Source organism: Euprymna scolopes, chromosome 18, assembly GCF_053919585.1.
Source record: "Euprymna scolopes isolate OS-2025 chromosome 18, ASM5391958v1, whole genome shotgun sequence".
NCBI classification, from domain to species: domain Eukaryota; kingdom Metazoa; phylum Mollusca; class Cephalopoda; order Sepiida; family Sepiolidae; genus Euprymna; species Euprymna scolopes.
Window position 1 is genome coordinate 4,277,402 of NC_136499.1, and position 17,309 is coordinate 4,294,710.

Sequence of the window (17,309 nt, forward strand, 5' to 3'; positions counted from 1 at the left end):
ACTGTTGCCACATCTGGGCAGGAGCTGCTAGAAAGGACTTGTCCTGCCTTGATAGGGTTCAAAATAGACTTCGTAGCCTCGTAGGAGATGTCCTTTTCTCTTCCCTGCAACCTCTATCTCACAGAAGAGATGTTGCGAGTTTGTCTCTGATGTATCATTATTTTCATGGAAAGTGTTCGACTGAGCTTCAGTCTATGGTCCTCCCTCGCCTAACTTTCACAAGAAACACTAGACTAGCTGAAAACACTATCAATAATTTCCCCCACTCTTTATCTGTGCCTAAACCTAAACGTAGATTCCATGAACAAAGCTTCTTTCTTAGAACTGCACGCCTGTGGAATTGTCTTCCGTTTTCCTGCTTTCCGGCTGACTACAATATGGTTGTGTTCAAGTCTAATGTAAATAAGTTCTTGATGAGCCGTTCCATATAAGTTATCAAATTTACCGAATTTTCATTACTAATGATTACTATATTGTCCAATTTCTACTGTACACTCTTTAACCCTTATCCTTGAGTGGCCTCTTGGCCTTGATAATGTGGTGATGCCTGTGTAAAAAAAAAAAAGACCGTGTAGGCAACAGTTGGCACTTTTTAACCATTACGTTAATTGGCTGCTGCTAAGATGGGTATGTGAAATTACAATGATCTAACATTGTCCAAATACCTAAACTTCACTTGTTTACATAAAGAGCATTGCATTATATGCTAGTGGTAGTTTGTTATTTCATTCCCCAATATGCTCAACCAAAGATTGGGAGCATATATATATATATATATATATATATATATATATATATATATTATATTCATAGTTGCATTTTGAGTGTCACCTGCATTGAGGATTGAACCTTCAACTTCCAGAAGCGTGAAACTTTTACGACTGAATTCTACCAAGTACTTTTTCCACTACACCAAGGGTCCTTGCAGAAAATAACACTCAAGATGAGAACAGTAATTCGAAGAATCCAAAAAATACAAATAAGCACACCTAATTTAAAAAATAAAGACAACATTGTATTATGTGTGTTATATAATTGTGTTATGGAGGAAAACATACGAATCTTTATTCAATCTCAGATGAAATCGAAAAATAGAATCCAAACTGCCAGTGAATACATTAAAAAAAAATATTTTCAACAATTTGTAAAAATGATTTATTGTCTATAGTTAGATTCTTATATTCTTTTTAGAAGATGCATTTTCTAATGGTTTTATTTATTTATTTTTATTGTTTCAGACTTGTCATTTGTGTGTGTTTGATTGTTGCTGAGACAGAGTTAGGACCATGGCAGTCCACATAGCGGGTGTTTTAGCCATTGTTGTTTTTTACCTTGGCATCTTATTTGTTGGAATATGGGCTGGCCGAAAATCAAAGGGAACCGGTGCAAATGCGGACAGCGACGATGTAATGTTAGCCGGACGAAATTTAGGAATGCTGGTCGGAATATTTACCATGACAGGTAAGCCAAGCTCTTTTTATTTTTTGTTTTATTATTTTAAAGATTTATAAAGCACAATTTTAATTCACTAACATTCAGACTGCAACTGATTATTCGACTGCTACCCTTTCTGTGCCATTAGATTAACTTAACCAATGGAAGATGTGAAATGAATATCCGTGCAAACTCATGACGTTATGTTGAAGTCCTACAGCTACAACCACTATATACGATTTTCCCCACTCTCTATCTGTACCATGTTAGGTCAGTGTTGAGATCAGCCTAATCTTATCAGTCTAAACTGGCTTTAAAAATATCTGAAAAGTATAAGAATAAAGACATTTAGTCAATATTACATTCAAATCTTATTTTGTTAATGTCTTATTTGATTCTACCTTATATAAAGGAACTATGTAACACCTTTTCTGATGAAGTTGGCTAGGACCCCTTTTGTCTGGAAACTTCAGCTCAGATCGTCTGTTTCTTCACAGAGGGTCGTTACATTGAAACCTGTAAGTGAATATTGAAGCCGCAGGCAGAAAGAAAAACAGATACATGAAATTATATTCTACGAGAATTAATTCCCGAACTTATGTACAATGTTTTTACAAATATTATTCAGTTCTTAGTAAGTTTTCAAATGTGCCAATCTCTCTTCACAGACAGTGTCATGCAGGTGGAGAAGGGGTCACATTTTCAGGGAACAGCAGGCTTACTTCGAGTTTTGCGCACAAACTCTCGCTGGAAACTGCTTCGAAACTCCTTCGAAAACTGACTAGTTTCGCGCGATACTAGTATTAACATGAGTGTGTGTGGTCGGGGTGGAAGTTTCCCCAGCCAATCAGATCACGCTACGTACTTACGAAAAAAAAACAGACTCTGCGGGTGTGCAATTCAGCCTGCGATCTGAGATTCAAGTCAATATTAAATTCCCATGACCCCTAAGGTCACACTGTCAGTCCAACATCTGGCTTTTGAGTTCGTTGAGGCCAGACAGTGTTATGTTATTGTTCTAAGTTTCCTGTCATCAATTTTAAATGCAAAATATATCTCTCTGACTTCTAACTAATATCTATTTTGACAATGAAATAAAATATATATTTACATTTTCTATTTTAAATCTTAAGGACATCTGCTGTTACTCAGGATCGATTTAAGCTATCTTAGCATACCCGGCTCCCCAATGAGAGGCAATTCGCTCCCTCAGGTCGATTACATTACACTATGCTTTATTGTTATTTTCATGGCAAGTGCTCGACTGAACTCCAATCAATGGTTCCTCCTTGCCAAACTTTCACAAAAAAGCATTTGACTAGCTACAACCACTATATACGATTTACCCCATTCTTTATCTGTGCCTAAATCTAAATGCAAATTCCATGATCAAAGCTTCTTTTCCAGAACTGCCCGCCTGTGGAACACTGTTCTGCTGGCCTGCTGCCCGGTTGAATACAACATAGTAGCCTTCAAATCCAATGTGAACAAGGTTTTGTTGAGCCATCTCTATAAATAATCAAATTCTACCCAATTTACACCATTAACGATTACTAAATTACCACCTTACACTCATTAATCCTTATCCTCGAGTAGCCCTCGGGCCTTGATAAGTGGTGACTCCTAAGTAAAAAAAAAAAAGTCCTGTCAGATTTGTCTCTTTCCCCCTTTTTTCTCTGTTTAAAAGCTATGTAGAGAAATTAGAAATTCAGCTGTTGCCCATCAAACAGACGTTTCTCATACAATAAGCAAGTAACAATTTAATTATTGGGTATTTTTTAGTGATTCAATGAACATTTGGATAAGCCAAGCTTAAGATTGGAGAGTGTTCTGGCATAAGTCAATATACGTGACACTAAATTCAGAGAATTGTTTTTCTATCCATTTATCATACTGTATGTAGGTGCATATTGTATATAATGGTACAATTTAGTACAAGAAAACACAAAGTGTCATTAACATATACATTTCTATATTATACTTCTTTAGTTTGTCTGTCCGTTGCACCTTTTTTCCGAAACCACTATGCCGAGATGACTGAAATCTTGTATGAACATTTATGGTAAGGTGCACGAAAGGTTATACAAAGAACGGTTATTTGTCAACAAAATCTGTTTCCTTTGTCATAACATGCTTAGATAAAAAGTGCAGATAATAACTGTGTTGTTTTATGGACTTATCTAATTTTTTAAAGTTAGATCTATATCTATATATATAAAATAGTGTGTGAGTGTGTGTGTGTGTGTGTGTGTGTACAACTCTCCTACAACCTACATTACTGAACCGACCATGACCAAACCTGGCATGATCATGGTCCCTCACCTAGAGATGGAGCACATCATTTTTCAAGGTTAAAGTCAAAGGTCAAGGTCATATTGTATGCATATATACTCTCCTACAGCCTATGCCACTGGAGCGATCATGACCAAACCTGACATAATGATGGTCTCTGACCTAGAGACAGTGCACACCATTTTTCAAGGTCAAGGTTAAATGTTAAGGTCGGGACTTTGCTGTATGCTCGGATACCCACTTTACCCAAGCATACAGCAAAGTCCCATGCAAAGCATGGGTATGTTTGCTAGTAAGTATATGAAAATCAAGCAAGAAATTCATCTTGTTTGAAATAAAGCACTCCTCCATAGGGTCTTATATTTTAAGGCAATGTGAAGAAATAAAATGTTATTTTTATTATTATCATTAAGTCTCACAAATAAGCAGAACGAATTCATACTTACGATATATACATTCAATTGGCATTTTTAGTGGTGAAAATGCTATTTCAAACTTAAGCTTGACAGATTAAAGATGTTATTAGAAATTTACATACATCTCTGAATGTGCTACTGCCATTTCTTACAGGGATAACTATTCTAATTGCTTTCACCGAAACCAAAGCGTCTTTTTGGAATGCTGCAATCACTGAAAAAGTATGTAAAAACATGTAAAAAAAAGCCCTATGCTTAATTTATTAATTTATTAAATCTAGTGTGACGGAGCCGAGGTTTGATTCCCAAGAATTTTGGTGAATAATAAACAGGGCCCCGAGCAGATATAAAACCTCTATTCCAACCATCATCAATGAAGCAGCATTGATTTCCTCAGCATATACTAAAGCTAAACGACAATATGGAGGAGTGCTTTACTTCAAAGTTAATTTTTTTGTATCGAAAATTAAATGGAACATCTATGAACAACGTTTCTTTTTAAGAACTCCATACCCGTGGAAATGGCTGTTTCCAAGCTGACTAAAATGTCGTTGTTTTCACGTCCAATGTAAACAAATTCTTGTGAAGTCTTCTCTTAAATAATCAGATTCTGTCCAGTCTCAACCATCGTTACTAGGGATCCCAGTGCTTGGGATTTTTTTGCAAGATCTTGGGATTTCAACTTTTACTTTGGCATCAACAATTGTAATCTTGAGAATTCAAGTAAAATCGTGTGTAAGTTAATATAAATTACAGCTGGAAATGTAAAGTTGGTTTGAATATCGTTTGTTATATTTTAAAACATTTCTTTTCTTATGTGCTCCAAATGAACGGTGCTTAACTGGTTGCATTTGCCATTTCCGCTATGACCCACTGTCAAATGTTGTATGTAGTTCTGAAAACAAAACAAGTAACAACACGTATGCATCTCATTCCATTTCTGTCAGTTAGTGGAAAAGCGTTGCTTCAGCGGTTTCCAGTATGGTTCCGTTGTACTTGAGATGTGGCTGTGTATGTTTTCTATTCTTTTTTATTTGCATTCTTATCTTTTGTAGAGAAATAATCTTCGTGTAGTTTTTGAAACGTTCACTTAAGGGATCCTAGTACTTGAGATTTTTCCCAACGTCTTGGGATTTCAGTTTTCCCCTTGGGACCTTTGGAAGTAGCTCCGAACACTCAATATCTAGGGAATTCAAGTAAAATTGTGTATAAATTAATATAAATTACAGTTGAGAAGATAAAGATGGTTTGAATATCGTTTGTTTTGTTTCGAAACATGTCTTTGTTTATGTGCTCCACATGAACGGTTGTATGTAGTTCCAAAACAAAACAAGTAACAACACGTATGCTTCTCATTCTGTTTCTGTCAGCTAGTGGAAAAGCATTGCTTCAGTGGTATCCAGTATGGTTCCGTTGTGCTTGAAACGTAGCAATTTTCCTTTCACTGTTTTGCATTTGTGTTGAATGTACGTGTCAATTTAATATACGTATATATATATATATATATATATATATATATATATATATATATATATATATATATATATATATATCATCATCATCATCATCAGTGCGGCTAGACAAGCAACTACCTAAAGCCAGGATAGAAACTCGACTACCTATATGACAATCGGAGCTTCTAATCATTGCGCTATTTGGTGGCTGCTATGTGGGCAGTGAATTAACAATGATTTGATATTGTCCAAATACCTAAGCTCAATTTGTTTACACAAAGAGCATCGCTTCATATGCTAATGGTAATTTGTATATCACTTCCCAATATGTTCAAGCCAAGATAGGGAACATTATAGTCATCCACATACAGTATTGTTTCACTGTTTCACAGCTCATCAGTGCGGCTAGACAAGCAACTAAGGCTCTTTGTCAGCCAACAGAAATAAAGTTCATCTGCTATTCATCATATCTGATAAACTATAAATTTATTCATTTAATAAACCAATCGTTGCGAAGCAGTAGCATGTTCAGTGTAGCAACTATGTAATATTTGTCTATACAAATAAAAATATTATACTCTGTTCTTTTTATTGAGTGCTCTTAATAACCTCGTTTTAATTCATGGGTTTTATCTCGTGAATACCTTTAACTTATATATATATATATATATATATATATATATATATATATATATATATATATATATATATATATACACACACACACACACACACACACACACACACACACACACAAAATCATTGAACATGGCTCTTACCATTTTATATCTTTAGCTAGCTAAAACTAGTTTTATAATGGGTACTTTTTTATTAGCATTAAAAAAGTAAAACTTCTTTCACCGGCGATCTTTCAATGCTCATTACTATCTGAAAAATGTATTTTGAACTTTCAATTAAACGAGCAAAGATGAAAGTTTAAAAAAAATAAAACGTTTAAACGAAAACTATACTTCAATTTTTTGAACAAAGAAACATAATCAAATTTAGTATCTTTTGTGCATGTAAATTAATTTAGTATTTTGGTTGGTTGGTTGGTTGTTTTTGTTTTATGGCATATCAACTCTTTTCAGGTTATTTAATGCCGAATCCCAAAGATTTGGAAGAGAAATATTTTAATAGAATATATTTGTTGTTTCCAAGTCGGTTTCTATTTAACCCATAGTTGGGACCCTAACAAGTACTACGACTCCGAGTCAGAGTGAACCTGGGAGCAATGGCAATTAAAGGGTTGCTCTACACTCCCCAAAGCCTGCAAGCTGGGGCCTCATCACTGGATATAGTTTAAGGTCATATCCAGGACCATTTAGTATTTTGGTGAATTTTATTCATTTATTAATCTTTGGAAATTCTTTCTTGGGATTTTTCGTGGTCAATTCTCAGAAAATCAAAATAATATCACTAGGATCCCTAATCATTACCAGTGCTCATAGTTTTCTTTTACCATCCACCTGGCAAACTCATTAAACCTTATCCTCGAATGTTTTTGGACTTAATAAGCGGTTATTCGTTAATATATATGTAAAAAAAAAAAATTTGGCAGATCAATTCAAATGTTATTTTTTTGAATAACTTCAAAAATCTTGAAATCAATCTAACATAAATCTTAGATAATACTAATGGTTAGCATTCACATACCAATTTTCATAAAGTTTGTAGTTCTTAAAATAAAGATTTATTGAAATGATTTATGCATGACACGTTGACCAACTGTTCTTGTTTGGTCAGCATGTCATGAGAAATAAGGACCTATCTAATAAAGTAATGCTTCCTACCTTTTTTGTATTTCTTAGACTAAAATCAAATAGCCATTCACCCATTACTAGTACACCTGATCAATAATAGTTCAAAGCTGTTACCTTTACAATCGAAATAAATAATTATAAGCATGAACTGACTTCTTATATTCACATTTATTCTGAAATATTCAAACATTAACTTCAACCTATTATTCTCTTTATATGCCCATGTCATACGTACTATTATCGAAATAAAATTACAAAATAAAAAAAAACAATATTTCAGCATCAATAATGTATTCATAACACTGTTGCAAATTTTTAAAACAATGAACAAAAACTTTAATTTTGTATATCGATAAAGCATAATTTTATACGGCCCAAGCAAAGCAATAGCTTGATATGTTTTTTTCAAATAGGAAACAACAATTAAGTGGTATGTTGATTTTAAATGCAAAAATGTAAAGACACAAATGATGTTGAACGCTCGGGTACTTGAAAACAAAAAAAAGTTCAAAAACGCGTTTTGGCCGATCATCAATTGAAATCGCTTGGGATAGCAAAGGAGGTGAAGATATCAAAAGGCAGTGTACTCATCATTTTACATAAGAGAACACACACACACACATATATTTCCACGGCCAAACAATGTCGCAGCTCACAAGAGCCATGACAGCCAACAAACTGGAAGTCCAAGACTCTAGTTTCACCCTCATTTAGGTCCATCAATTAGACATATCTGAACATGGGATTCGAAACCTGAGCCTATTGCATGCGAGGTGAGCACTGTTACATGAGTAAAGACATCACACACAAGAAAGTCCATCAACAAAGATCAAGCAAGCGGCGAAATCCGACTATGGAATGAACCTACTTCGTCTCGAAAAAGGATGTGGTTATCCAACTAAGCTATAACCTAAGCCGATGTCTCGCAAGTAGGAATTTTACACTCGCTAGGGTGATGCCATCCTATATGCTAACCATATGTATGAATTTAAAATGAAAAGGAAGAAACAAAATTCGTCTGTTCAGTGGATTTTAGTCAAACAACTGTTTTCAAATGTAAAGTACATCGCTCCAGCTTCCAGTTAGTGTCAGATATTCAGGATAGAAATAGGGATCGTTTTGTCACCTTCTTATTGTAGTTATCTCATTCGTTAATTACTTGTAAGCTGCTTTTAATTGTGGGGTTGGTTTCCAGATAATGTTTGTTCATCAGGAGAGAATATGTACGTTTTCGAGATCAACCTCTCAACAGCTTTTTATGTGTACCGGCTCCACTCCCTAGTATGAGGCTAACATTATCTGAATATATATTAGTGGCCTGGCAAGACCATAGAGGAGACAACCAAAGCAGCAAAACTGAAGCTGCCTGCCAAGACATTATATATATGCAAATGTAGGCAAATTAGGGCATATTTTATTGGTTTGAAAATATAGGTTCTTTTTAACAGTTGTTATGAAAATTTAACCATAGAATAGTATTATAATCTCCAAAAGGCCTGCAAATTTTCATATAGTTCCTAATTTTGTCCCATAGAACCAAAGGTATGAGCATTTCAACATTCAATTTGGCTACGTGTATATATATATATATATATATATATATATATATATATATATATATATATATATTTGTAGTCATGGACATACAGTACTGTTTCGTTGTATCACAACTCATTAGTGCTGCTAGACTAGCACCTCTCCCAAGCCGAGGATTGAACCTAGAACCATCACGCATCACATTAACAGTCGACGGTTCTACCCATCGACCCACGTGAGCGGTGCCTGCAAATAATCTCACCAAATGTCTATATTAAAATAAACATTTGTCCACAACTTTTATAGTACTCAAACCGCTTATTTACAAACAGTGAGCCTCGCATTTTTTCAGTCAATTAAGTAACAGGTGAGATTATTTACGACAGTGCTCTACCCAAAGAGCGAGGGGGCTTATATATATAAATATATATTAACTTTTTTTGCAATTTTATAAGTTCGAAATATCAGCAACTATTGATCAGAATTTAACAAATAAAGCCTCGTTGGAAAGCTAATGACCTGACTTGTGTAGTGGGCTATGTGATATTTGCCCTTAAGATCGCACATTAAGGCGATCTCCATCATCCAGAGCCTATTTTTGGCACTTTTTTCCAATTTCAATAACAGTCATTTGTTTTCCTAGTTTTGCATATGAATTACAAAATATCTGATATTTCCTCCAAGTCTCTGGCCTTGATGGGGGGGGGGCTAAAACTTGCTGCTATGGTTAAAAATGATCTGAAATAACAGCAAGGAGAGACTTGATTCCAAATATTTCTTATATACTATATCTCCCCTCTTTGGTTTTCATACATAAAGTAAATTTCACAATGTAATAAGGATTATTTGATACTGAAGATATCTTTCGTTGGAGCATTTTTTTTCTCAAGTGAATAAATCTCGCGTATCGCTGAATAGTTTTACTTACATGAACAAACAATAGTACCAATGTTCTTAAAGGGATCATCAGTTGTTTACCATAAACACAACACTGTTTCAGGGATTTAAAACAAAACAGTATATTAAATCATATATATATATATATATATATATATATATATTTGTTATTGTTGTTTTTTCAAGCGATACATACGGTTAATATTGGTTCCGCCTCGAAGCTCATTTTTTTTTTATTTACTTTAAAGTCGCCCTTTTCAATATATATATGATTTAATATACTGTTTTGTATATATATATATATATATATATATATATATATATATATATATATATATATATATATATACATATATATATATATACAATATAAAGCTGAACGTCTGTGTGTGTGTGTGTGTGTGTGTGTGTGTGTGTGTGTGCGTGTGGTCACGAATAGGCTCTTATATGGTTGACTATTTTAAAAAAATGATCACATATAATGATAGAAGATGTATCGAGAATCAGGAATGGGTATGTTTGATCTGGCAGATCGGTGGTTAATAAAAATTGTGGTGTCTGCATTCGCGCCTGGCCCCCAAAGTATGGAAATAAAATATGAAAAAAAAAACGTTTACAAGGGTTTTTGATATAGATGTACATAAGAATACTTTGATAAGTATGTTTTAACTATAGGGATGGTAAAATAAAATTATGGGGTCTGCGTTTGCGCCTGGCCTCCATAGAATGGAAATAGGCACAAACTTTGATAAAGACTTTTCATATCTATCGGCATAAGTATACTTTGATAATTATGTTTCAGTTTGAAGAAATATGGTATAATAAAATTAATGGGCTTTTCGTTCGCGCCTGACCTCCATAGAATGGAAATATGTCACAAAGTTTAACAAGGTTTTTTAATATAGATCCACAGAATATTGTGATAAGTGTTTCAGTGTGAACAGGTATGGTATAATAAATTATGGGGTTTATCTATTTTTACTTTCATCATATTTTGCTTTGGTTTTGATACCTCCAAATTCAAAGCTATCTCTTTATTACAACCCCTCCTTTTCATAAACTATTATACTTTCATAAATCAGAGTCCATTTTCTGTAGGCTGTTCTTGAACCCAGTCAACGGCGAGTATTTTTGCTAGTATATATATAATTTAATATACTGTTTTGTGTGTGTGTATATATTTATATATATATATATATATATATATATATATATATATATATATATATATATATATATATATATATATATGAATGATTTAAATATTGAAATATTGCATGGGTGAATAAGCCTAACGAATTCCTTTTTAATGTTTGCATACATTAATAAGTAAAACCTTTCCTCCGCTTCTAAAATCCATACCAAGTATAAAGCGCCACACGCTGAGAAATTGATTATGATAAAATAAAACTGACACTAAATTTCTAATTTTTTTTTTTTTAATTGAATTGATTTTTATTAAACTGTTTATAAATTAATGGCGACGGTGAAGACTTAACACTAATCAAAGTAATGCAAAGTTAATATTTTATATTCTTTGTTGCATATATTTATCTGGTCTAAGTGTTAAAATATCATTAATTTGATATACAAGTCATATATTTATTTAAAATAAAACCATAAAGTTAGCTTACAATTATGACTTTTCACATAATTGCATTTTCACAAATCATATGCAGCATTTTTGAAAGAAGACTTATAAAGTACAGTATGTAGTGATTAATATTTAGCCAGAGAAACAAGAATATTGACAAAAACAATCTGCTTCGTAAGCAGATCTGTCAAATTTTCCAACAAGTGATCGAATTTAATCTTAAGCAAATTCCTTTTCCACGAAATTTGCAAGATTTCAGATCATAAAATCTTGTATTCTATTAAATATAAGCAAACAAATCGGATTTATTTGTAGACTGTGTCCATTCAATCTGTATGTTTTGAGATTAAAATGCAATTTCAAATTTGTGCAGGTGTAGACTGACAGGCTGATAAGCTGACAGACACTTAAATGCAGCTAAAAATGCTATTTCAAACTTAAGCATTATAGAATCCGTTCCTCAAAAATTCTATTGCAAACTTATATTATGATATGATAGACCATCCAAAAATCTTATTTCAAAATTAAGCATGACGCACCACCATTCAAAAAAGAGCTACTTCAAAATTAATCATGGTAGAATCCTCCCCAAAAAACCTATTTCAAACTTAAGCATGATAGACCAAAATTGCTATTTTCAAAGACGTGTGACAGACTGACCGACAGAGCCTGTTATAGGAATGCTTAGACATTCATAATAAAATGGATTCATTAATTCTGTACATTTAATGATGAAAATACTATTTTAAATTGTTTTTTATGAATAATACATTTGACTCCTTTTTATTGCTCAAAGGCAGCATGCATACCGCAGATTTAACCGACATAAGTCCAGTTCAAACAGACAGAAGTATATAGAAGCTAGAAGTAACGTTAAGAAAGAAATAGCGACAGCTAAGAGAGAATTTACTGAAACCACTAAAAAACGCATCGAAGCACGAAAATTAGGAACTCGTGACTTCTGGAAAATCTACAACAGTGTAGTAAATAATGGGCAATCAACAATTTCCCCACTAACCAACAATCACGAGGTTGTTTGCTTAACAACCGACAAGGCTAATATGCTTGCCAGTCGGTTTGCTTCAAACTCCACACTGGACCCTTCCAACCACCCCCTACCTGACTTTCCTTTGTGGACAGACGCCATGCTAGATGATCTAAAAATCCCTCCTGCTCAGATGCATGCTATCATAAAAAACCTTGACACTTCAAAAGCATGTGGACCCGATCTCACCCCAGCTGTGCTAATAAAAAAGTGCTCAGTCAAGATAGCTCCAGTTCTCTCCAAACTCTACAGCAGATGCCTTAATGAATCTTGCTTTCCGGGCTGTTGGAAAACTGTTTCTGTGGTACCAGTATTCAAGAATTCTGGCGAAAGAACTGACCCATCAAATTATCACCTCATTAGCCTCCTCCCACTTTTTGCCAAAATATTTGAGACCATAATTAACCAGGCTCTAGTCCATCACCTTACAGATGCTAAACTTCTGACTGACAAACAATATGGATTTAGACAAGCCCGTTCCACAGCAGACATCCTCACTGTAATCTCTGAACGTATATACCATTCACTGGACAAAGCGGGGGAGGGCAGAGCAGTAGTTCTAGATATATCTAAGGCTTTTGACAGGGTATGGCATGGGGGTCTCCTGAGGAAAATTAGATCATACGGTATCACTGGTAGAATACTTAACATAATTAAATCCTTCATAGATATGAGAAAACCCAGGTTATCCTCGACGGTTGTACATCTAAACAATATGATATAAATGCAAGAGTGCCTCAGGGGTCTATCCTTGGACCTCTATTGTTCCTAATATTCATTAATGACCTCCCCAACAAAATTGCCTCTGAGATGGGTATATATGCTGATGACACTACACTCTATAACAAGCATGACAGGAAAACAAATGAACACATATCTAAAGAAATGGCAAAAACACTAGAGGATAACCTCCACTCTGTAGTTGAATGGGGACAAAAATGGATGGTCACATTCAATGCTGCCAAGACTAAAGTGGTTTCTTTCAATAATTACAAGAAACCTTCTCTGCCACCAATAGCAATGGCCAGTGACTCTTTATCTGAGAGTGCATCTTTCAAACTGCTTGGCCTAACGTTCACAGGAAACATGAGTTGGAACAATTACATTGAAGGCATTGCCAGGGCCGCTGCGAAGAAGGTAGGCTCTCTCTACCATGCTAGACAATTACTAACACCCAAAAGTATCCTGTACCTCTATAAGGCCACCATTCACTCATATATCGAGTATTGCTGTCACATTTGGGCTGGTGCATCTGCTACTAGTCTCTTGCTCCTAGACAAGGTTCAAAAGAGAGTCGCAAATCTGATAGGCCCTGAACTGGCATCTAAGCTTCAGCCTCTGTCCCATCGACGAGATGTTGCATCCCTCTGCCTGTTCTACAAGTATTTTAATGGTGAATGCCCTGACGAACTGCAGACACTTGTGCCCCCACGACGTAGACACCCTCGACAAACCCGACAGGTAGCTAAATCCCACCTCCACACAGTAGAGATCCCTAGATGTAAAAGATCTTTCTACTCCAGTAGTTTCTTCCTCAGAACCGCTAGACTTTGGAATTTCATTCCAGGTCCCTGCTTCCCCAACTGTACTGACATGCATTCAAGTTCAAGTGTAATATAAACCGACATCTTGCTGCCCAAATCCCTACATAGTACCCCAGTAGTTGTTGCCCCTGATAGTAGCCCCCTACACCAAAGTGGCAATGTGCCTTATTTGGGGTGAAAATGTAATAAAAACTTTTTTTTTTTTTAATTCTTCAGTTTTGTCAGACATTTTGCCAACATTATTTTGTTTTTACATGTTTTTACATGTTTTACATGTTTTTACATGTTTTTACATGTTTTACATGTTTTTATATGTTTTTACATGTTTTTACATAGATCATTTCGAGACTAACTGAATATTAAATTGAAGATGATTGACATTCAGAGTGATTAATGATCAGAAACACTACAAAATATAAAAAATATTTATTTCAGTTTATTCAAGTAGATGCTGTTCTTATGACAAATTCAGAAATTTTCCAATAACACCTTAGAGTAATAAATCGAAACATGGTGTAATTGCAGTACTTATGCAGAATATGGACTGCATTATTGTTAGCATATTCCGGGTAAGTAATGTAAACTGCGGGAAAGTGCCGAACGAACACTTTTTCATTTTTTTTTTTTTTTTTTTTTTTGCAAAAGCGCTGGTCAATTTTTAAGGTGCCAAACAAAAATATCGTTCTTTTTTAATAAAAACGATGGCCAATGTTTAAAACGCTAGCAAATAAAATTAAGGGGAAAAACATAATTACAATCGAAAACAGTTATTGTATGGTAATTGTAATTAAAAAATGTACTTGTGCAGTTTATGGACTGTGCTGAAATAATAACCTTATTATTTAGAAAGTCTTTCACTTAACAACTGAATAAACAAAAGATATATTTTGGTTACATTACTTAGATAATACAAGTTTAATTTCTTCGATTTTATCACTTCAACAAAAGGCGTCGTTGGTTCTTCCAGTTTTTCAAAATTTTCACAGCATTTTTGAGGACGCCAATTTCATTTCTGCTGCATTACTTGGGTAATACAAGTTTAATTTCTTTGATTTCATTACCACAACTCGTTCATATTGTCTCAACTTTGTTTTTTTTATTATTATGAAAATAATAAAAAGGAAAGCCTCCTCGACTTTTTATATAGTTCCTGTTCTTTACTGACACCTAGTCTTTCTTTTCTATTATGCTCTCTTACTCTTTCCTACTGTATCATATAGTTCCTGATCGTTCTTGACACCGAATCTTCTAAAATGCTTAGTCTGGTTTTATCTGTTCGAGACAAGGTCATCTTAAGCCTTTGTTAAAAAGTGATAGTGTCATGATAAGAACACCGGTTTCTGGTTATCCACAGAATCAGTTTAAGGGTAGACTTTTCATCGATCAGCCTAGTATTCCTTTCCTTCTTTGTTGGTCTCTTGAAGGGCTTACCTTTTTAGCCTGTTTGGATTCCAGGGGATTGAATGCTGGTAGTGGGATTTCTTTCCAGCTTTATTTGTCTTGAAGTGATTCTACCTTTATCTCCTTTTATTTATTTTATCATGCCTTCTACAGATCCACACAACAAGCACCTTACTATTCCTTATAGTAACATAAGCGGTTTCAGGTTAAACTTTCCTGATGTTCAGTGCTTTCTTTTGCACAAATATCTTCACATTCTTGCTCTTTGTGAAACTAATTTAGATTCTTCTATTAGTAGCAATAATCTACATGTGGATGGTTTTTGCCTCTTATCCATTTAGACTCTTCCATGCATTTGCATGATCTTGCGATTTTTCTTCACAAGGGTCTCCCCATTGTATGTGTCCCCAGTCTTGAATCTCCTGGATGTCCTTTTATCTGTTTGAGGTTGTCTATGCTGCACTTCACTTCCTATTTGTTCTTATTATATCATTCCCCTTCTTATAGTAACTGTTCTATTCTTGATGCTATATCAAGCAGTATTGATAATGCATTACAACTTCATCTGTCAAGCTCTGTCTTCGGTAACCCTTAATACTCACCATTCTGACTGGCTTTCCCACTCCAATTCTTGCTGGTCTTGACCAGTCTAAGGCTTCCAGTCCTAATTTGATTCCTGTTGTTGTTCTCAAACGTTGTGCGTTTGTTCTTCTATCCTCTCAAAATTATTCACTTTCTGTTTGCCTTAGTCATGTTTCCCTTCTTGTTGGAAGGAGTTCTTTGTTGTCCATATCTTTAAAAATGCTGGTGATTGGTTTGACCCAACTAAATATTGTCAGGTGAATCTTCTCTCTGTTATTAGCAAAGTTTTTGTTCTTTTTCTGGAATGTGCGTGCCTCTTTAGTAATGTTCAATATGGCTTTTATGATTTTCGTTTAACAGCTGATCTTTTAACTGTTGTAACTGAACGGATTTGTCAGTTTATGGAGAATTCAGAGGAGAGGAAGGTCATTGCACTTGGTATTTTAAAGACGTTCAACAGAGTGTGGCATTCTGATTTTTACATAAATTTTGAGGTTATGTAGGTGGTAAAGTTCTTGATATTATTCGGTGTTTTCTTTCTAATCGAAGCTTGCGAGTAACTCTGGATGCATAACTTCCTGTCAATGCTTGTGTTACTCAGGACTCTATTCTAGCTCCAACACTGTTTCTTCCAGACCTTCCAGAAAATATTATTCAAAAAGTTAACATTTATGCTGATGACACCATCCTCTATCTTGCTATTGCTTCTCACCCATCTTCACCGGATCAGTTGAAATATACAGTTAATCCAGAAGTTGATCTGGGTTCAATTATAGATTAGAGTAAGAAATAGCTTTGTTTCATTTAATTTGTGTTAAGATACAGCTATTGTCTTTCAATCATAGGTGTATCCGTTTTCTTCCTGAAATTCTTATGGATGGCTCTGTTCACGATAAGAAATCAACACAAAAACATTCTTGTTTTTTTTTTTTCTCGTCAAATCTTTCTTGGAGTTCATATATTAAATAGATTGCTCTTTCTAATTCTTATAAAATCGATTCTTTTTATCGTTCTTAACACTTTCTCACACGAGAGGCTATTTTCTATCTCTACAAATCTGATAATAATCAGACCATGTTAGAGTACTGTTGTCATATTTTAATATTTGAGCTGATGAATCTGTATCCCATTTGAAAGTTCTTAATAAAGGACTGAAACGTATCTGTAATTTGATTGGCTCTACCTTTTCTTCTTCACAGTAACCTCTCTTTCTCACAGACATGATGTTGCTAGTCTCAATCTTTTCTATAAATACTATTATGCCATGTGTTCTTCATAATTGTCTGATCTATTTCCTGCTTCTTTTGTTCCAGATCGTTTGACTCATTGGTCTAATAGTCTCAAACAGTTC

The 17,309-nt window shown here is 34.4% G+C and overlaps 1 protein-coding gene across 7 annotated transcripts in view; it reads left to right on the top strand.

The window, feature by feature from the left end:
* Window positions 1-17,309, top strand: part of LOC145297486 (high-affinity choline transporter 1-like) — a 279,088-nt gene that overhangs the window by 181,085 nt on the left and 80,694 nt on the right. For all 7 annotated transcript variants that reach the window (XM_080143361.1, XM_080143360.1, XM_080143363.1 and 4 more), the window contains one exon: window positions 1,239-1,461. In XM_080143361.1, the coding sequence (XP_079999487.1) occupies window positions 1,287-1,461 (175 nt within the window). In that variant the 5' untranslated portion in view covers window positions 1,239-1,286. The remainder of the gene's footprint in view (window positions 1-1,238; window positions 1,462-17,309) is intronic.